Source organism: Mycetomoellerius zeteki, unplaced genomic scaffold, assembly GCF_001594055.1.
Source record: "Mycetomoellerius zeteki isolate Tzet28-1 unplaced genomic scaffold, Tzet1.0 scaffold386, whole genome shotgun sequence".
Taxonomy (NCBI): Eukaryota; Metazoa; Arthropoda; class Insecta; order Hymenoptera; family Formicidae; genus Mycetomoellerius; species Mycetomoellerius zeteki.
The window spans coordinates 62,946-85,259 of record NW_017257377.1 but is presented as its reverse complement, the minus strand read 5'-3'; the positions used below and the strand labels follow the sequence as shown (position 1 = coordinate 85,259).

The window sequence follows — 22,314 nt, the reverse complement described above, 5'->3', positions numbered from 1 at the left end:
CAATAAAATATTCATCGCAAAGTTTACGGCTGTCAGCTGTCGTAGTCGTAGAGCATGGTTAACACGAGGCGGCTTAATATTCGCACCCGCTAAAGCGCAATTAAATTATTTGTTCCCCTAAAATATGCACCATTGCGCTGGTTATGCATGCGCTTTTCGCGTGAATACTCACACGCAACAGGTATTTATGAATGCGATTTGGAAAAATGTTCACTGATAGGTACCTTGTAGTGCTAGATGATTTATGCTCTCTCATTCGTCGACTGCCATCAACAGTACAAATATGAAACTGAATCAGTTTTGTGTGATACACAAGTCGTATCTTCTTCAAAGTTAAGTTGAAATAATAACATAAACAGAGAATAAATTTTGTTTGATTAATAGAACAATAGACAAGTGAGAGTCAAGCGTACAGTTGTGCGCATAAATTGAAATTCACAACATAATAATATTATTAACTTAAAACAGGATTTTGTTTGTTTTATTTTAAAGCCATAAAAAATTACTTGTTATTCCACTTTTAAATTAATCCATGCGTTTATATTGTTTGAAAAATTTGCTAAATTATAACAAATTTCTCAAACAATATAAACGCATCGATAATTTAAAAGTGGAATAATAAATAATTTAAATATTTCTGATGTGATATCTTTGTGATATACCATTTCAACAGATTGATAGATTTGTCATTTTGTAATTTTGCTTTCACAAATAAGCTCTTTGAAGTTTTATAAAGAGTTTAAAGATTAAATAGCGGATGCTTACGAATCTTCATGCTATGATAAAGCAAAAGAAGGATGTACGTCGGTCGTCGAGAAACAGCCGCCAAATAGACGCGCTTTCAAACGGATGGCGCCATTTGGCGGAAAAAGCTTCGCCGTTTTATGGCGGATGCCCGACAATTTGCATGCCCGTTCTTCCTAGTTTTGACGGGCAAACGAGCGCCGAAACGCGCTTGTAAGCTTAGTCACAAAACGCAAGCAAGTTCGTGATCGTGAACTACTACAGTAGCTCCAGTCCAAATGGCCGAGAAAAGTGCGAAACGGCTATCAGGATTAGTAACAACCACCGGCGGTGAATAATGATCAATTTTATCGATAGGAGAAACGTACATAAAAATTTATGCTTTAGATTTCCTCGTTTCTTTTATGCAACCGATACTATAAACGTGTACAGTCATTTAAAACTTTCTGATCTTACTTTCACAGTCATGTACCTCTCTCTATTCCGTTAAACTTTTAATTATTTAATAAATTTAATTAACTGAGAAAATAGAATACTTCATGCAGTAAATAATTTTGTACAGAAACATTATCCTTGTTTGCATAAACAGTGATAAATTTGTCTCTTTATTTCTTTGCTTCTGATATTCTGATTCAATTCTAAAGCGCAATTAATAAGTAAATAAAAATTATTTACAAGTGCATAAAGATGCATTCTTTGTTCGTTTACGTCTAATCTATCTCGTCGGCGCATGCGCGATTTCGTACGACGCGGAAATAATAGCCAATAGAAACAATACCCTCTATTTCGACTAGACTATGCTTGATCCGCGTCTGAGTCGCCATTGTACCTCGGGGAACACAAGGATGGAAGTCGATCGCATTTTCGTCTGTTCGCTGAAAATTGCTGCGATCGTTCCGCGACGAAAAATTCGTACTGTCCAACTTTTTCCATTTAAATTTAAATCCACACGCGTGCGTTTGAGAAGAAATAATCATCTACATATACCTATGTCTGAAAAATCGATGTCAATCTCTCAATAATTCTTTAAAATTTCGTCAATGATCGTCTCGTTCCTGTTTTTATATGCAAATAATTGATATTAGTATGTAAATAATTGAAAAACATCGTGTCTTTAAAAAATGAAATAATATTTATTTATAAAATTAATAACTCTTTTACTTAATTAAGATTTTCATTTTTTTAAATTTTTTACACTTGATAACGTTTGTAGTTAAAATGGCGTAGTTAAAATGTCCAAAAAGTTGATAAAAAAATTTAACTCCTATTAATACCTTTCCGTGACTAGAATATTTCAGACGTAAATTATTCTTATGTCGAAACTTCATCAAAACATTGAATAAGGCTAAATTTTATTTATTAATACTTATATATAGAGGAAGGTCACCGATACTGACATAGGTCTCCTAAAGCGATATTCCCTTATTTCTTAGAAACTAACCTTTGCACCTTATTAATATAAAAACGTGATCTGTTTAGTTAATTAAAGAAGTACAAACTCATAATTCATATATCTGTGGCTTATTTCTATACCGAATCAGCTAAAAACAAATTCTATGAATCCGAGAAGAAAATCCTTACGATGTTCTTTTGCAAATTGCGTAATTAAATTAATAGTGACTGTATTATTGACAATATTATGTCATTTTAAATATTTATAGTTTCATAAATTAATTTTCTTTACAGAATAGGATATATCTTTATTTATAGAATAGGAATGTTGACATTATATATTATCTATGTCAGTTTTGGAGCCCATTTTGTCACAGACATTTATTTTTGCATAACTTAAGAAAAACTTAATTATTACAAACTTGCAAACAGTATTATAAAAACTGCTTATACTATCTGATAGAAGACACTTTTTATATTTTTGTATTTATGTTTTTGAAGCTGAATTTTTACCTTATGTTAAAAAATATTGTCTAAAAACAAAGTGGTATGTCGGTATCGGTGACCTTCCCCTATATATATATAATGACCTTTCTATGACATCTCATCTTTTTAAGAAATAAGTCATATTGAATTGATTCTTTGAAAAATGACAGTCATTAAAATAGATGGAAAGATTTTAGAGAGAGATAGATGGAAACATTTTTGAAGAAAATAGGATCGCCCAGTTAATAATTGATGTTCCAAATGGAGCACGTAGTTATACGCACGGTTGTCCACATACCAAAGGGAACGTGATGTATTACGTCAGAACGCTATTGTCACGTTATTACTCGTGTAGCTACTGTCACAACGTTACAGCGTTATCTCGTCAACCAGCGAGATTACGATATGATAAATTAATCAAAATTAGAGCGACTGCTAATTAGCGGAATGCTTGTACACAATGCTCGTTCTTCAATATTTAATTATAATCCCGTTCCTTCACTCTCTCGACATAAACTGTAGGACTAATTATGTCAACTCTTTAAGGTCTAAATCTACATTACAAAAGATTACGCGTTTCTATTCTTGTTTTAAATTTAAGATTTAGTCTATATATTAAATTGCATTATATAAGTAATTTTTAAACGTATTTAAAAGCACATTTTAGTAAATATATTATTTTAAATGTAATAATTATAATATAAAAAAGTACAATTTACAGCTTAATATATAACTATATAAAAAATATATATTTTTTTTACTCATTTTGTTTAGCGTTTGCTGGGTCTTTCCCATAATTACGTTCATAAGATATATTGCTATGCCAAAGCGAGTTAGCTGAGTGTCTTCTGTAGTTTCATAAAAAAAATCTTATTACGGTGCGCTTCAAACACTTCGCATGTCACTAGCAGCGCTATTAAATCAGTTACGTTTCATAAATAAAACATCTCTTAAATGACTATCTTTCTGGATATATAAGCATATTTTGCTTCATGCAAAGAAGACGAAGTATTAATTTAATTTTTAAAGGAAAAATTAAAACTTGCGAAGATATACGAAAATAATTTAGGTAAATCAATCTCAATAATATTAGAACGTCTAACACTAAGTATAATAAGAATTGGAAGAGCCATCTTATATTCAATATTTAAAGAGTATAATAAGGCAAAGAGTAATAAGACATTTACTTCTCTTATTTAAGTATGAGAATATGAGTATTTGACGTCTTTAAAATTAAGATTTGAGAAGTAATTGAGAGATGAAAGTATTAAATTTTTTTACGTTTTACTGTGGATGCAATTACCCCACAAATTATATTAATCGCGATAAGAATACTTGACGGCCAACAATTTTCGTTGCTATTAGTACAAACGTTGACGTTATTTTCGACGATGCCTCGTATTGTCGCTTCTTACGACGACACGGTTTAACCGAAGCACGAATTGAAATTTGCCAGCATCTGTGGAATGGTAGGAATGCCATCGTGATCCTGTCGGTACCCAAGAACTGAGAAGGTTGAGGTAAAGGTAAAGCGAAAAGGCGGGTCCAATCGCGTCAACGAGATTACATCGTAGAATTTCATGCTCTCTCGTATTACCAAAATCTCTTCCCACGTTTTCGCTTACAGTCGGTTTATATGACCCAGAATATCATATCAAGTACAAAATATCCAAATGCTTTCATAATTACGAAGATTTTGGAATAACCAAATGATTTACATAAATAAAAAGTGTCTCGTATCAAAAAAATATTTGAATAATTATAAAAATTTTCAGGTGATCTAAGAAATAAATTTTTTAATATTATAAATAGAAATAATTAAATAAATATAAAATATTTTTCGTGCTCCATATGTGCTGTTCTATTCACTATATTTTTTCTCTCTTGTGATCTACACATTATACTTTTTTCTGCGTTTGTTAATTGTTTAATAAAAATATTTTATTTTAAGATATAAACACTTATATTTTTATTATCTTTTAAAATCCTAATTTTTTGAAAGTAGAAAATTGGATCGTTTTATGTATTGTATGTAGAAGAAACCATTAACATACAAAATTGAGTCAAACGAACGAACCCATAATACATTCAAATGAAATTCGAACCATTTTAAACGTGAAACATTTACGGAATTGGGACTTTTGAGAAGCACGTTAGAAAATTCATGAATTTATCAATCGTTATAATTGAATTGTCAAACGACACATGGCTAAGAGGCGCAAGAAGGCCTGCGAAGTCACTCGACATGACACAGGCGTCCCGTAATCCTTGTCGACGTCGCTTCATAGCTGTTAAGACCGACGATGTTACAAAGACGGCGTAATGTGGCTCGGGAGTCGCTCTTCAGCCAAGATGCGGCATTAACAGCGCATTTCTTGCGCGTCTGCGAACTCGTCGGATTAGAACGAGTGACTTTTACGCGACGATTCTGCATGCATAACACGAAAATGCGGAAGGATGTTCTGCGTCAGGCAACTACTACTATAGTAGTAGTCATTTAGGTAACAAACATCAGTAATAAGAAGAAATTTCAAATATTTTAATATTTTCAACGGAAAATGAATGATGAGTTCACAACAAAGTGTAAATAGGTAAAAAAATAGGATAGACCGAAAGAATGATTTCGCTGAAATATCTAAAAATTTAATTAAAAAAAAAAAATTTATGTAGACAGAGATTTGAAAATAATTTTGGACCATCAAAATAATTACAAGAATATACACACGTTTAAAAAAATTTTTCTTCTAGAAATAGCTTCTTCTAGAACTTTTTTACAATAATTATACAATTCTTTCCATGTATAAAAGATAGGAGAAATAAAGCAAACCAAAAAAGATAGAAAACGTAAGAGTAATGTGATAGGAGAAATATATATTTAAAAAAATAATTACAATAATATCTTGTGTTTTGGATTCATATAGTCAAAAATTTTTCTCTGCTCGATTGATCGAAAAAACAAAGAAGGAAATGCCGTGTTTCGAAGAATTGTTAGCGTTACGTACAAGTGGAGTTTTAATAACGGAGAGCAGCAGAACTAGCGTTTTCTCTCGTTCGACATTTAACCGATCTCCCTTTTCGCCTTTGTCGCGTCGGCCCTTCTCGTGGAATTGTTTTTCCCCGTTTCATGGTTACATCTCTGTTAAAGTTGTAGCAGCGTGGATCAGCAAAACTCAAAGCATTCGCCTACATCGACAATGCCTCCCTTTTTCTTTTTTCTTTGTCCAAGAAGAATCGGAGAGAGAAAATAATATCTTTATAAAAGTCAGGGCAGCAGTGGACTCGACGATAGTTCTTTGCTTTCGTGAATGTCAAACAACAGAAGTTACAAAAATGTATATTTGAAGAAACTTTCCATGGCCTTCTCTAGAATAAGATAACTTTTTTTTTACAATAATTATATATATGCTTATTTATTTATTCTGATCTAAGATTAACAATTTTTTTATATTTATTAGACTTGTTTTAAATCTTTATATTTTAGTATCATATAGTTAATAATACATTTTTATCATTCAATTTATTCATTAAAAAGATGTTGTTACCGTTTTTTTAATGAAGAAAATATATATTTATAAGATAACTTCAATAACTTCAAATTTAGATGGTTTATTAAATTGTATTTTATTTAAATTGTTTTTATGATTAATAAAAATTAAGATATATTTAAGAAAAAATTTTCTCTTATATTTTATTTACTTAAATGGTTTATTCCACCAAATGATAACTTCGAAACTTTAAAGAATTTAACTCTCTCTTTTAAAGATTAAATTTTTCTACTAAATATATTTCATTCATATTCTTTTGAAAAAGACAAAATAATTTTGATCGTCCTTTCCAGTTTATTAAACCAGTTCTTTTACGTTTCTTGATACTTGTGGATTATCCAGCAAGGTCCTCGGAAATTTTCCCGAAAGAACAATGTCCTAGTCAAAAGTGATACTGTACAGGTGAGTTCGCCTTTTCCTCGCGAGCAAAATTACTGGAGTTAGATAAAGCTAAGTAAAAACAGTAACACTCACTATTCTGGTATATTCTATGTTTTTACTAAATTCACATTATTTAACAAAAATATTTTCATTATGGTTTTTGAAATTGCACGAAAAGACAAAAACGCGCAAAGACGTTCAAGTATTTTTAGCTTTACTACTAATACAATTTAACTAGCCAAACATAATTTAACGAATTGTTCATAAAAAAGTTAGAAGCCATTTTGATAATGAATTATTTTAAGAACAAATTAGCTGTCATTGATTAGCATTTTATTTTTCAGTCAGTCAATAACTATTCTTTAATCAATATAAGTAAGCGAAGAAGAGAGTCATAGTAAGTTAGAGGATTTTGATGTCTAATATTTTTGCTGAATTTTCACAATTTCCAGTCCAATTAAACTACGCGCTAATTATTTGTCAGTGTTCTTCAAACACAGTCCTAAATTAAAGCTGGAGTACGTAATATCACAAATTAAATTGGCAAACAATTTAATGATACTAATGCTAAAATAAGCATCCTTAAAACACTGTAAAGAATATTTTGCAAAAAATCACTTCGTTTTAAAGATGCTCATTAATATTGGTATAATTAAATTGTTTGTCAATAGAATTTGTGATAATACGTATTTCAGCTTTAGCATTGTGTTTCGAGACTGATAAATAACTGACGCGCAATTTGCTTGAACTGAAAATTATACGATTCACACAAAAATATTTTTTGTCACTTTGACCGAATATGGCCTCCTTCACTTATTTGTGCAAAACATTTCTCGGTTGAATTTTTATAATTTTCTATAATCTCTTCAATGTTAGACATAAGGTAAACTTGAATAATTTCACAAATAATTGGAAGAAATCTTGCTATCAACATCGTTTTTCCACCGCTTATGCATAAAATTTGTTTTCCGTTTGTGGCGTTAAATTGAAATTGCTCGGTCATTGCACTCGCAACTGCGATTGTCGATGCCAAACACGCTGGAAGTCGACTTTATGGCAGCTGAGCGTGCGCGCATACGGTGGACGAACCTCAGGTCGAAAAGAGGAGCGAAATTGGAGCGAAAAAAGAACTGCAGAATAAAAACTAAAAGTTACGGGGCGGCCGCGAGACCTGTGCCAAAAAGGGTTGAAAGCGCGACGTGAACGCGCTCTATTCTCTTTCTACCCGCTTCTTTCTTTTTTCGTTTTAATTTCACGCCCGCGCCAATTTTCGGGCTTTTCGCAAGCGCGGGAGGTCATCGGCGTCGATTTATTATGTCACGCGAAAAGGCCGGACAAATCGCTGAAAATCCATTCTCAAAGAAGATTGGAGCAGTCGCCATTTATACTTCGAGCTCAACAAATGCGCGAGTAATCAGAACAAGATGTGGCCATTACACTTGATCACTATCGGATGGAACATTGAATACTCCGTAATTCAATTTTAGATGCCTTTATGACCAATTTCATCATATTAAGCTCATTTTCAACAATTAAGAAAGAATTCCTTATGTGAACAATCGAATTGACCATGGGGAAGATCGAGCTCCGGTCTTAATCGGCGCATCGATCACTTTCTAGCGGATCGCCTCAGTTCCTGGGCATACTGGATGTACCTTAATGAAATTAATGGTATCAGTAGCAGTCGTACATTGCCGGTTAGCCAACGCTCTCGACAATGACGGAACCTAGTTGGCGAAACAACTTCGATAAAGCTCTGGATTCGTTCTGACAGTGACGAATACGTAACACGGACGTTTTGGATTTAGGATTTCTACGTTCTATATTTTATCTCCTTTCTTCATAATTCTTTTTCCTTTTCTCTTCCTTTATTTTTCATTTTGTATTTATATTGTTATTTTATATTATCTCATTACTTTATATATTACTTTCTATATTCATTGCGTTAATAATCTTTGTATCACTTTATATTATATATATACACATATTTTTATTTATTATTTTAGGCTACTTTTTAATTTATATTTTATTGTATACATTATTATTTGTCTTTTAAGAAGAGAGTAAACCTTATTCTCTCGTTCTATCTCTTGCTCTGATTATCATTTTCGTTCTCGTCCTCGATGTCTTTCTCTGTACTATTGGAGCATCTTAACTCGTTGCAGTACCGATTCAGAACTAAGCTCGTCTACTTGGTAAATGCCCTTTCGTGCGCCATTCGGCACGGACGTGTACGTACGTAATCGCCTTAGAATCGCCGATTCCATTTCAGTGCTTGCTGGAACAGATAGCTTCCTCGGCACAGCGGACTTGCGCCTCAGAGATCGATTCCGGAATTTGGTACCTCCAAATTTCTGAAATCGATGAGTCTATGATATCTGGAAGATGTTCTACAATCACAGATTTTACAGATAATAATTTTTATCACGTGTATTCGATATCTTTGATTTCAACGATTATAAGATCTATATATATTAAAATATTTTAATGATTCAAATTACAATCTCCATCTACGAATCCAAGCTTTATCCAATTTAGACCGACGCGACGGTCAACCTTAACGTTTTAGCTAGAACGTAATTCTCCGGTGAAGACGTCGCGTCGGAGAAATTGAATCGCATCTGACGTGTCTGCGATGATCGAGCTTACGGATAAGCTTGCACCAACGATGACAATTTCTAAATCCCAGCGGTATTAAGCGATAAATTTCTGATTTATAGTCAACGCTATGTCCAATTAAAGCAGACCGAGAAAACGCTTACATTTTTATCTACTGGCCATGTAATCTACCACGATTAATAATTTCACCGTACGTTCTTCACTTAAACTATTATTAACTGTCTGTATTTATTCCGCAAACTTTTAAAACTATGTATAATACTTATGTATCATAAATTGAAAAGTGTTTTTATCATTATATTATATTTTGATGCATTTCGCACATATGTATAAAGTAAGCGATAAAGAACGTAAAAGTCTCGTAACTTTAATCTTGTTTTGTTTACAGAAGATGGGCTCGGTGCACGGCGAAGAGCTTCCATTCGTCTTCGGGGCTCCATTGTGGGTGGAGGGATTTGGCCATTTTCCGAAAAACTACACGAGACTAGAAATGGCACTCTCGGAGAGTATCATGCAGTATTTTGCGAACTTTGTGAAAACTGGGTAAGTGGATTATATATAAAATTCTATCACACAATCTAATCGGCAGAACTTACAAGAAAGAATCTCTCGAAGTGTAAAATTCTGATTTTAATGAAACTTTCTGGTATAGGTATGTAAACAGATGAGTTTTGAAAATATCAATTACAGTCAATAAATGAAATCACGATTTATATGTAAATCAGTTTTCAACTCTCAAACTATTCGAGATAAAAAAACGCGCGTTTTACGCAAAAGTTTTATAGTAAAATTATTTCTATTTATCTTAGTTAATAATATTTTTAAAAAGTAATTTTTTTAAATTTATATTTTCAAACTTGTTCTTTTTCATATTGCTAATCTATGTAGATAAATAGAAGTAATTTTATTATAAAACCTTATCAAACAGTTTTTTTTTGATATCTCGAATAGTTTTTGAGATATAAAAGTTGAAAACTGCTTTACATATAAGGGGTAATTTCAAACCTTAAAACCGTTTATTGGCCGGAACTGATTTTCTGAATTCATCTATTTGCGTCACTTATATGTGTAAAAAGTTTCATTAAAATCAGAATTTAACATTTTGATTAGTTCCTTTGTTAGTTTAAAACTTAAAGAAAAAGGTTAAAGAATAAAGATATACGTGTTTGGAGATTTTAGTGATTTGATGATGCAGTAATTGCACACATGTTCCAAACGGCAACTTTGTCCGCCATCATGACAATCTCGTATTTTTTCCAACAACCCGAACGTTTATACTTACTCTAAAAGCGAATTTTAATTTCCACTTGCGAGCATTATTGAAATCCGTTTTTTTTTTCTTTGAATTAATCGTACCTTGCACGCACCACTTGCGGAATCAATTTGTGATGGAAAAAAAACCGCCGAAAAATCTAATTTTCCATATTCATGAATGAACGAGGAAGTTCGCGTTGAGGTGTAGAAGAGGAGGGAATATGTCATAAACGTTACAGATAGAAAAAAAGAATGATCACGTCTGGTGAACAAATTAAAGTGTGAAAATACTTTTACAGTTAAATACTATATTATGATTAATTGTAAAGGGATAATAGAGCTTTTAATTGAATATAAAATATAAGAGAAAGGGATGAAGAAGAATTTAGAAGGATTAGAGAAGAAATTTCGTGTACAAAATATTGTTCTTGTCGTTTATAACGATTTCAATATTATATACATTTTTGCGCAATATTGGAATCCACAAATATTTCGCATCAACAAATACACATACACTCATATTATGCGTATTAGTAATGCCCCGAAAAACCTACGCTAGTAAATATTCAAAAAATATATATGAAATATTCATAAGCGCAAACATAAATTCGTCCAAGTTTTGCGATCAATAACGTGTTTGTTTGCCAAAACTTTATTTTTATTGACAATCTGTTACTCTGATATAATATGTCCTGCATTCCAAACTGTTTGTTATAAAAAATATTAATTATTGAAATATAAAATAACGAAATAACAGAATATCAACATCATTAGCATGAATAGTGTTAATTGTACAAATTTATGAAATGCATGCAAATTAATAGCATTTAATTATGATTAAGAGTTACGAGTTTTGATTAAAATTTTTACAATTAAGAATTTAGAGGTATTTTGTACTTTGGAGCGCCTTTCCAAAATATTCTAAATTAGTAATCTTAAAAGTTCGAAATTTTTGAAATCAAAATCAATACAATAAGGATTCAATCATTTCAAAATCAAACTAATAATAAAGTTCAACACAATCTAAAATTTGCTACTTTAAGAACTTATTCAGGATTATAGAAAAATTGAACGAGAAGAGTCCTGCAGAATCGCCTCCAGATATAGTTATTTTATCACACTGAGTTAGCTCTCGTGTGTTACGTGCGTACATATGCGTGTGTGCGTGTATGTGACTCTCGAGGCCGCAAATGGAATATCGATGAAGATGCGAGAAATATTTTACACAGTGAAAATTCTCAAGGCCTTGTCCTTATTTGAGAGCCATTGCGTCTCTTCGGAGACCAAGGAAATGGAACCTGTCTACCACACGAACATTCTTTCGCGAAAAGAGGAGAGACTGCATTTTTTCCAGAGTAAAGGTAATACCTTTAGAGGATAGTCTTTGACACTTCCAGCAGCGCTGACTGACCTGAGTTTTAGATTAGAAAGTTTGTCTCGTTATTTTTTTATACAAAGTCAAACATAAACTAGAAGGATCGGCTTAGAAGTGAATTTATTTAAATAAATTTAATTTTAACTTATAAATTTAAAAAAGATTTTTAATCATTTTAGGAATCTGAAAGACCTATCGATTTATATCAAGTTAAATTTTTCTAAGAGCCTAAAGATACAAATATCTAATAATTTCCAATTATATAATCTAAGTCACACAAGAACAACAGTTAAAAATCAAAGAATAAAATCGATTGATACAAATATTTGTGGAATATTTTTCATCGGGAATATGCATTAACCGCGTGGTGAAATATGATTATGTCGGAGATAGTTTGTATTCCCCGTATACCGCATTCCTAACTATTGATTCGGTTCACACTCAAAAGACCTGGAACATCGATCCCTCTTGCCTGAATCGACGATGCATCGTCGAAGCGAATTTCACGTCGCTTGGAGCGACGACGAGCATTGGAACATCGTCGGCTCGTTCCAACGCTGCTTTTGCATATTCATCGAAAGGACGAAGGGGTTAAACGAACTTTCGCATATGTCGCCAATAACTTCGTAGTTTCGCGGTAGACCCCCACACGTGGCTTAACTCCAGCAAGAGAGTGTGTCTGGGACAATGTGTATCGACACGCACGTGGTGTGTATTCGGAAACAGCCAGACGCGTACTATATACATGATATATCGAGCGTACCCATAAAGGTTTTTACCTGAAATTTCCTCGTGCACATTATACACACATAGACACATTATACATACACACGAAATGTACAAAGAACAATTACATTACTCAATTAAAATTAAAAGTATGAAATGATAAGATAATGTCATAAAAAATAAAGTAGTTGCGTATGTTTCAAGAATTAGACATTGAAAAATGTTTTTCTTTTTTTCTGGAAAATTTAAATTTTTAAGTTGTACTAAAAATTCAAGTTCACTTTTGAAATAAGAGAATGAATGTTTCACAAAGTCGATTCACAAAGGTATTTTCTGTATATGTATAATATTATTATATAAATCATAAAGATATTAATTGAAGAGTTGAATATTGATAATTGTACAAATTCTTAAAATGCGCAATCATTAATTCATTTCTATACCATTATCGTATTAGTATAAGGTAATATGGATATAAGTCAAAGTAGAAATGTATTGATTCGAAATTATCCGTTACTATACTAACATAACACCTTGCTAGGACATTCCGTATAAACGTCAACGCGCAAGCACACCCTGCACGCGATCACGCACGGAGCAATGTAGTTTGTCTCACGTAATTCCTGTGTGTACGTGACCGCGTCTGAACTCGAAGCTCAAAATTACTCGCATTGTATTATACATGACAGTGGAGAAGCGTTGACACCACCAACCGATCCGATTGGTTAATACGTGACGTCTCAGAGTTCCTAGTTTAGTTCGTAGTTACTGCTAAGTCGACGGATGTTAGCAAATCCATAGAACCGAAATATGTAGCTCAACCACAACATACCGCGGAATCTCCCTTTCGAATAAATACGGTTTCTGTATTGTCATGTTTTATGCATATAAATGAAAAAGAATGTAATCAAATTTTGCCGGGAAGATATGCACGAAATAAAAGATCGTAGAAATCTGCGGCGATTAAACGCACGTGAGTGCATCTCAAAACGACTAAACGTTTTTTACCGTCCCTCGTTTGCTTTTAAAACGTTAAATAACGATGAAGGGGACAGGAGGATGCTCTCAGCGGTTTGAAAAAATGCGTGAGCAATGAAAACGACCCGGTGATTTCGTCCGCGCGTCGACCCAGATTATAAATCATCGCTCAAATGCTCATTTCGGCCGATGAACGCGGCAAATGTGATTCAAAATAAACATTAAAAACCCGTTTCCGCTTCGGAACCGCGTTCCATCGCACATTTTATCGGCCGCTGAAGTGATGGGGCGCCGGGTGTACATGCATGTACGCGTAAAAAGCAAATTTGTAGGCGTCAGAGAAAATCCTTGCAAAATGATTCCCAATTTTACGCGTTATCACCATTCTCTCGTTCGATGTTATAACTGAATCCTTAAAAGACAAATGATCATCACTTTTCTTCACCGATATGAATTATACTTTCGATCATCTGCAAAGTCCATAAAATGTGTCGGTGCCAATTATTAAATCCATTAACTTTTGATAAATGTGACTATAGATGAAAACTATCCAATTTGATGGTATAAATTGTAGAGAATTGGTAAAAAATGGTAATTTAACAAAAATTATAGAAGTAAAAAGTTTTGATATAAAGCAAAAGGAACATTTATATCCTTTGAGTGAAGTAGAACACTTTATATGATTCATATTTTATATAATATTTTAATACATATATTGATATATTATATATTTAGATGATATAATAATTAAAAAGCTAGATACACTAATACCTAAACTAAAGAAAAATATTTAAAAAAATCTTTTTATTAAATCTCTTAATACAAAAGGTGTGTCAAGTGCAGTCATAATATATATTTTTCATGTTATCATATCTTACAGGCTTACAGCAACTAGTCATATTATAAAAAAAAAAATATATTTTATTAAATGAATCTTTTTACGTCTTTTAACATCTCATTTTTATTTTAAATTAAAATTTATTCAAAATGTATTTTTATATTACTTTAAAAGTTCTTTTCCTATTCTTTTATTTTCAGTTAGTTATAAACTGAATTACAACCTGCTTAGAAGCCGTCAAATCTTTGATATATCGACGATGCCTATGCCTTAGCAAAGAGAAAAAGTTTCTGGATTTCAAGTAAAGTTTGACATTTCCAGACATAACACGTTTTGCAGAACAAAATGTCTCCCAGTGGGTTTTTATAGGAAAAGACTTTCAAACAAACTAATAGAGAAACGTCCAACGAGAAAGAACCAATTGCAACGTTGTTAGTTTATCGAATGTCACCACGAACAGCGGCATTTCTCCGAAATTGTATTTTCCGAAACGATAAAGTTACTTTCTGTCGCATATGTTATTTTATCACAAGTAAAAAATTCACTATAGACTTAGAATCTATCAAAAAATAAAAATTGGATTAGATTATTGCCACCGATATTAAAACATTATATCCAAGATTAAAGTGATCCTAAAGCCGTTTATATTACCGACTAATCATAATCTTTGTTTAACAATTACTTTTTTCTTCTCTTACTGAATCAAAAATCCATTTCTAGGATTAAAGTACACGCATTAATACATGTTTATGAGATGGAGTTTATGCCGAGAACGACAAAAAATTTTTCTTAAGATTTCAATTTCGAAATTTTTTGTCGTTCTCGGAATAAATTCCATCTCACAGACACAATTATGTATACTTTAATTCTGGAAAAGGATTTTCGAATCTGTAAAAGAGAAAAAAATAATTGTTACACAAAAAAGACGACTTTAATTTTGGAAAATCTTTTTTATTAGGACTTCGATCACAATTTCGCAAACTCAGGATTGTTTGTGCATGTCATACGCTTCCGGGGAAGGTATCATTTGGTACGTACGACCTATAGAATTTCTGCACTAAAGGAATTATAACCTGACAGCTGTGAGAGCTGAAATAAAGTGAATTTTTTATTTTTTCTTCGAGTGTTTCGTCAAATTTAGTGTGGTCAGTGTTTTTTTTTGTGCGTACTTTTATTGTGTAAAAGGATTTGGTTATTTACATATATAAAGCCAATTCGGAGAAATTGGCAATCTGCAATTGTCGATAATTCCTGTTGGTTTAGAATCCCCTTGATACCTCAAGTAGCAAGATTTCATTATTATAACAACGATTTAAGATAATTTTTCATTATTTGACATCAGCAGACTAAACAATGACGTAAAATAAATGTAACATTTATAATAATCACGGAACTGGATCGAACCGAAATCAGAATCGAAAACGTTTCGAAACTCCTTTTTTTAGTGAACCGAAACCGTAACCAAATTTTGTAAACCGAACTTATAATACCGAAACTGTAACCGAATCGGTAAAATTTTATAGTTTTTTTCTTCGTTCTTTTTCGGTTCTTAATCTTTGATTTTTTTCTTTGTTCTTAATCTTTATTCTGTCCGTTCTTTTGTCCAAATCACCAATGTTCAATCCAGTACCGTCGTCAGCTCTCTTAACAACAGGAATGTAAATACCTCCAACACCTCATATGATATAAGGAATTTGGCAGGGCCACGAGACATATTTAATGTAAACTTTTTTTAAGATACTAGCATTTTTTTTCATTTAGATATTCCTTACCAACATGTTGCAAGAATTTATTCTAAGTCATAAAATTCAAGAATACATATGTAAATTTTTTTCGAAAAAAACCGGTTGAAAAAAATTTCCAAAGTTTTTAATATTTTCTTTTAATAGGATGTACTTGAGACACTACTACCATTTTTTACTAAAATGATCTTCGACTTATCTAGTATAATATATTTAATTTTCAAAACAATCGGAAAGGTAGTACATAGTTTTAAAAAATGAAGAGTTTGAGCGTGCGGTGTACAATTAGTCGGGTGTTGCATGAGATTCGGCTACGCATTTTTATGGTATAAAAAATATGGTTGTCCCAAAATATAACTATAAAATTATAGTCACTTGAATCATTTTTATGGTAATTTCAACTATTTTATGGTTATAACAACTATAATTATAGTCATTTTAGGTTGCCAATTATATACATTTGTTGCTGGACCTATATATATAGTTACTGTTATTATTATTATAGCAGTAATAATCATAATTATAGTAATATATAATTATAGTTACAAATACCAAACATTTTTCTCTCTGTATATCTTTCCGATCGTTTTGAAAATTAAATATGTTATACTAGATAAGTTGAAGATCATTTTAGTAAAAATGGTAGTAGTGTCTCAAGTACATCTTATTAAAAGAAAGTCTTCTTATTAAAAACTTTGGAAACTATTTTCAACTGGTTTTTTTCGAAAAAAATTTTCATAATTTTTTTTAAATATCGCACCATTGAACCCTATAACATTTTTTTTCGTCGAAATCGGTTCATCCATTAAAAAGAAAATTCGTTTTATCGATTTTCAATTTTACCCCCATAACTCCCATAAAAAATTTTTTTCAGTTATATTTTGCGAAATTCATTCTTGCATCGCTGCTAACTTATGGTAAAAATCTCGACCAGATTAATGCGGGGACAGCATACACATACCTATCCTACTAGGCCCTTTAAAGAATAAATAGAATAAAGCGAATAAGTAGAACCGAAAAAAACCGTTAAAACATCATAATTTTTACAATTTCGATTTTCTTTACTGGTAAAAGAAACTGAAACTGAAATTGGAACATTTATTTGTTTATTAAAAATTATATTTTATTAAACACACCGGAACCGGAACCGAACCGAAAAAACCTTTGTAAAATTACATATATTTCTCGTCACAGTTATGTCATAATTTTGTTGTCATAAGTATCACGTCCTCTTGTGGCTTAGAATTTGATCTGCGACTAAGACTTCGTTTTGAATGTTTTTTATGATGTGGTTTTGGTTAATGATTTATAACAAGTGTTATATTGATGACGCTTTGTTATTTGGGTCATTGATAAAATAATTAATTTGACAAAATCTAAACATCTAAAATTCAGTTTTCCAGTAATCTAATGATACAAAGAATTTCGAGATTTCGGGATCAAATACACTCAAAAATCTCAAGTCACACAAAAGTCCTACGAAAAACTCAGTCAAGCCATAGACGGAGTATCTTCCTCTTTGAAAGATCAAGATGTTGCTTTGAAAAGACGGAATCTCCGCACAAAGAAAAAAGCGAATCGTAATCTATATAGAGGCATCGCGTTGTCTCTTTACGGAGCTTTGTACGATGTCAGACCAATCTACCACCGGGCGCAATCTCTACTCGAATGCCCTCTCCATTTCCATTATTGGTGAGGAGTTGCCCCGCACACACAATGGCGAAACGATTGCTCTATCCGCCACGTCCTCGGATCTACAGGGAGTCCTTAGAAACGTGTGCGGCTCTGCACAAATGCCGGTTCTATCAGGAATTTAATCATACACGCGTAATGTAACGAAATTGCAAAACTCATGTACATGTGAGCAACTTTTAGCAGTGTAAGTATATTGATCCGTATGAGGGCATTCACGTGAGCAAATTTTCCTGATAATTATCGCACAAAAATATATTATTGCCAAATATTGCTAATTATCGATGATAAATGAACGAAATCGAATATAATTCGTTCTGTTAACTAACTAACGCGAGTTCCACATAGTCGGGAAAAGTATAATTATCTACAATATGACCCGAGATAAATATTAATTGTTGACTGTGCACTTTAACTTCATCATTTTCGCATTGATTAAAATGGCACACTGATAGTTTACTAGTTATACAGTGTATCACTCAAAAGTTTCAATAAATGCTGTTTCTACAAAAAATGAACTAATTGCTTGTCAAATGTATTCTATTGAAGATCCTTTTTGCATATGAACCGAAGAAATGTTGACGTACTATTTTTTAAATTAGTTTCAATATATTAAAAAAAAACAAAGAGCAAAAATAACGCAATTTAAAACAGGCACTAGCAAGCAAATATTTAGTCAAGAATCAAAATTGTAAGTAACGTATTCTACAACTGCCAGTTATATTTTTAAAAAAATTGGGACAAACAATCAGTCTACAAAAACTAGTGATAGTCACTAATGGTCAAATAAACACTTTGTTAATGTACTAGCGTTAATTCATTGTGATGCAAATTCTGACAGCTTAAATTAGAGACGCATCGGATCGTAAAATTACCGGATACCGGATATCGGATATCCGGAGAGAATGTAACATCAAATATCTGAGAAGGCAATTTCTTCGATTCGGATAGCCGACATTTTCCAGGTATCCGACTGGATTCCGGAAAAATGTCTTCTAAAAAAAAACCTATAGAGAAAAAAAAATTGTAATTTTACAACAATGTATACGATATTATAACATTATGAATATGCATACTTATTTTTAGAATATTTGTATAATAAAAAAATCAACAATTTAATGATATCAAATTTCAACTGGATGTCCGGATTCCCGGACACTAATGATATCTGACTATCCGATCGGATAGTAAAAAAGTGCTGGATAATACCGGATATCGAATACTTTTCGGATATCCGGTGCATCCCTAACTTAAATATTGTATTTCAATTTTGTAATTTTTAAAAATGTACAGAAAATATATTAATTTAAGTTAATAAGTATTTAATTTAAAATGTGAAAAAAATTTTTTTATTTTTTGCCCATTTATTCTAAAAATTTTGGTAATTGTTGAAACTTTTGAGTGGCTCTGTAATTTATATAAAATTGAATTTTTTATTTGCATAATGTATCAAATTATGTCTTTTTCTAGAATACTAAAATTGCACCATATTGACAGATTTGTAAATTACTTAACATGAATGTAGTTTAAATTAGTGTGTCACTTAATTTTCTGTCCTTCCTTTCATCATGTTCGCTTTAACATCAGTTGAATTCCATATGACATGTTGGATTGGCACTAAAAACACTCACGACACATCGATATAATTCTGTGCATAATCCTGTGACGTAATCCTGTGCGGTAATCACGATTAAACTCGAGTGATTAAATGCCGTAAATCTACTTCGAGATGATCTGATAGATATCGCTGCCCAGTACTACCTGTCCATAACAGCCGCGTAAACTGCAATCGATATTTCGCACTTCGCAATTAGTGTCGGGTATGTAATGTCTGGAGCTATTAGATGGTTGAATCAATTGTGCTAGTTATCTGTTTTTCCAAAACAATATGAACTATTTTGGTCGAAAGAAGTTTAAGAAAATTTATAAAAATTTTCAAAATATTGAACTTTTAAAGTCCTAAACACTTTAATATTTCTTTGAAATGTGGCTTTACTAATTGCTTTTATTTAGTTCCTAATATTTTCAAATTTTTAAGAATTACGTGTAATTAAAATGTGCGGAACCATGCTGATTCTCGTAAGATAAGTATGACAGTTCATTTTGCAATATTTTCGTGTTTATCGCTTTAAAATTTTCAACCAACGTTTTGTCATGTAATGACGCGATTTGGAAATAACAATGGCCATCGATCACGTATTTATTATCGGCCACCGGAGCGCGCAGTTTATCATAATTTTACAGCAAATAGAGCCGTCCATACCATCACACGTCGTAATTCAGGCTTGACTGACACTAACTCCGCGGGATTATCCCTTCTGCTCACCTAAACTCGCATCCTACACCGGTATCTATCTTTTGGAATGACTTTGAGGTTTAATCGGTATTGCCGGAAGCCAATGATTAACGCGTCGATACATAAAACAGTTAGTTTTGATATTTACAAATAAAGAAAGTTTAATGCACCACGTACCTACATCCGAAGAACTTACTTTTTGTGATAGTTTTATGTGTAGTCTGTTATATTATACTAGAATTTCATTATTTATAATAATTTAAGTAATATTGTGTCAAATTTTCTTTATATAACATATATCATAGCTAGTAAAAAACCAGATACAGAAGCTGCGAAAATTTAAATACGCCAGTATTTTGGATTAATTAATGGCGCATATGGAACGCGCAAATTAATTAATATCTATATTTCAGTTCTTCTGAGTAATTAAAACAGGTGCAACATCCGTAACTATCGGCTTTTTTTTTTTTTTAGCCAATGGCAAATAGATGAATACAATGTGGAATGGTGTAAACAATAATTTAGCATAATCATCGAGAACTAAACAGTGCGACCGTCCAATAACCGCGAATGTGGCAATCGCAAACATTGGCCGATGCCCCCTCACCTTTATTCCCACCCCCTAAACTACACCACCGCCGTACTTTACTGTCGTAATCCACGAGTAAACTCCACATAATGCAGACATACGCGGTAACGCGCCGTCGAAGCTGCCCTTAATGCCCTCTGGTCTACGATTAAAGCTTCCATTGCAACGTTTATGTATTATAATCCCTCTTGAGCACCCAAGAAAGACAGAACTCAAGATTCATACTTGCAAAACTATAAGCAGCTTGCTGTCTTTAGCTGCTTGCACTCTAGTCACTAAAGGTAGAAGAAAGGTTGAAAAAGTATAAGTTATATCTTTTACCATTTGGAAAAGTTTCTTTTTTTTACTAAGAAGACAATAAAAATTTCGAAAAAAGGATTACTGTAAAATTCACACAAAAATATTAGACATTAAAATTCGCTTTGACCGAATATGATCTTTACTGTTTATTTTACGTTTGTATTAAACATTTCTCAAATAAATTTTTACTTAGTATTGTTTAAGGATTATTTTTATTTTAAGAAGATTTCATTTAAGTTTTATTTCAGTTGAGGTTTTCAAGGATGGATGTTTTTACATTATCCTAAATTTTTATAAATCGGCATTATTGAGAAACATTCATTTAAAAAAATTTTATTGCAAATTGTCGACTCTCAAAGTTCATAAAATGAGAAATGTTAAAAATTAATACTGCAATTAATAAAAATATTTTATTTTCTGTAAATCCTATATTTCATATACTTGCATTGTATGTATTAAATATGATCGATGGATTTTTTTAAGACTTTTGTTTATTATCGCTACTATCTCAGATTGTGACGTCACAGAGGAGAAAATACATAATAAAGTTTCTTGCAAAATATATTAATAATGGAAATATATTTTAATAAAACAATATTTAAAACCGATAAAATCGATTAGTAAAATATACCAAAATACTCATCTTTTGTTTCGTTAATTAATAACTACATACCTGATGGAAATGAATTATACATACATAGCTGAAAACAAAATAAACTATGTTCACAGATGTAACAAACTGTTAAATTAATAATACATATATATAATAGAAATAAATATAATTTTTTCTTAAAACAAGAAGATAGCTTTCAGTACATTTTATAAATCTATCGATTACAAATATTGTTTTATTGAAAATTATATCTATAATTTACAAGAATTTTTATTTTGTGTTTCTTCGCTTCTGATGTTCTTCACAATCTGAGATATATATATGTAATAGCAGTGAATAAATATAAGATTGAGGACCTGTTATGTTTAATCAATTATGATAACTCGATATATTTTGTCGCATACATTCTTTTACATTCTAATGTGTATTGAAATCCCAGGGTTGGCAAGTAACGCGTCGTTACCGTTACAAGTTACTTTTTTCGGTAACGATTGGGTAACGACGTTACATTTTCTTCTGAGTAACGTTCATGATAACGCAGTTACATTTTTGGGGTAATGGTAACGATTTCACTAGTTACTTTTATCGTTACTCTATTTCTATTTACATAAAAGTTTTAATCGTAACTAGAGCGTATATACATTTATCAGTTTTTGAGTTTTATTTCTCTAGTAAAAAATAGAATTCTGACATCTTTTTTGTATTTACCGCAGGAATTTAATTACGTATATAATGGCGTTTTTT

General features: G+C 31.7%; 1 protein-coding gene across 1 annotated transcript in view; it reads left to right on the top strand.

Moving 5' to 3' along the window:
* The window catches only part of NLG-4 (neuroligin 4), an 88,158-nt gene that overhangs the window by 13,679 nt on the left and 52,165 nt on the right, over positions 1–22,314 (top strand). The window contains exon 5 of the mRNA XM_018453473.1: positions 9,556–9,710. Coding sequence (XP_018308975.1) covers positions 9,556–9,710 — 155 coding nt within the window. The remainder of the gene's footprint in view (positions 1–9,555; positions 9,711–22,314) is intronic.